At 49.3% G+C, this 619-nt stretch overlaps 1 protein-coding gene across 1 annotated transcript in view; it reads left to right on the plus strand.

The window, feature by feature from the left end:
• Nucleotides 1–619, plus strand: part of LOC109925934 (nck-associated protein 1-like) — a 63,378-nt gene that overhangs the window by 59,078 nt on the left and 3,681 nt on the right. The window contains exon 29 of the mRNA XM_048618993.1: nt 200–309. Within this exon, the coding sequence (XP_048474950.1) occupies nt 200–309 (110 nt within the window). The remainder of the gene's footprint in view (nt 1–199; nt 310–619) is intronic.

The following is a 619-nucleotide window of genomic DNA, read 5'->3' on the forward strand; positions in this document are numbered from 1 at the left end:
ACCCTGTGGGTTTACAACTGGGTCTGGGTCTATCCTGTGGGTTTACAGCTGGGTCTGGGTCTATCCTGTGGGTTTACAGCTGGGTCTGGGTCTACCCTGTGGGTTTACAGCTGGGCCTGGGTCTCCCCTGTGGGTTTATCTCTTGGTTATATCTTGGTGTATTATAATAGTTCAGAGCTCCTTGATGTGTTGCTTTCAGGTCACCGCAACAATATCCATTGTGCAGCGAAAGCTATCAATGAGATTGCAGCCGCCCTGTACACAATTCACAAGAAGGATGTCCGACAGCACCTGACAGAATTCCTTGCTGTAAGTGAAGCTTTGTGTCGATGATCATTGTGGATTCCAGTGACCTGGGGGAGCCTGCATTGCTGTGGTAATGCACATCTTTACCTGCATGGTGTAGCCTGGGGCTATGGACAGTGATGGTGGAGACGCCAATGTCGTTGAGCTGGAATCTTTCTCAGTCTTATTGTGTGTGTGTGTGTGTGTGTAAGCGTGTGTGTGTGTGTAAGTGTGTGTGTGAGTGTTTGTGTGAGAGAGTGTCTCTGTGTGTGTGTGAGAGTGTGTGTGTGTGAGAGTGTGTCTCTGTGTGAGTGTGTGAGAGAGAGTGTGTGTG

Source organism: Rhincodon typus, chromosome 41 (genome assembly GCF_021869965.1).
Source record: "Rhincodon typus isolate 14 chromosome 41, sRhiTyp1.1, whole genome shotgun sequence".
Taxonomy (NCBI): Eukaryota; Metazoa; Chordata; class Chondrichthyes; order Orectolobiformes; family Rhincodontidae; genus Rhincodon; species Rhincodon typus.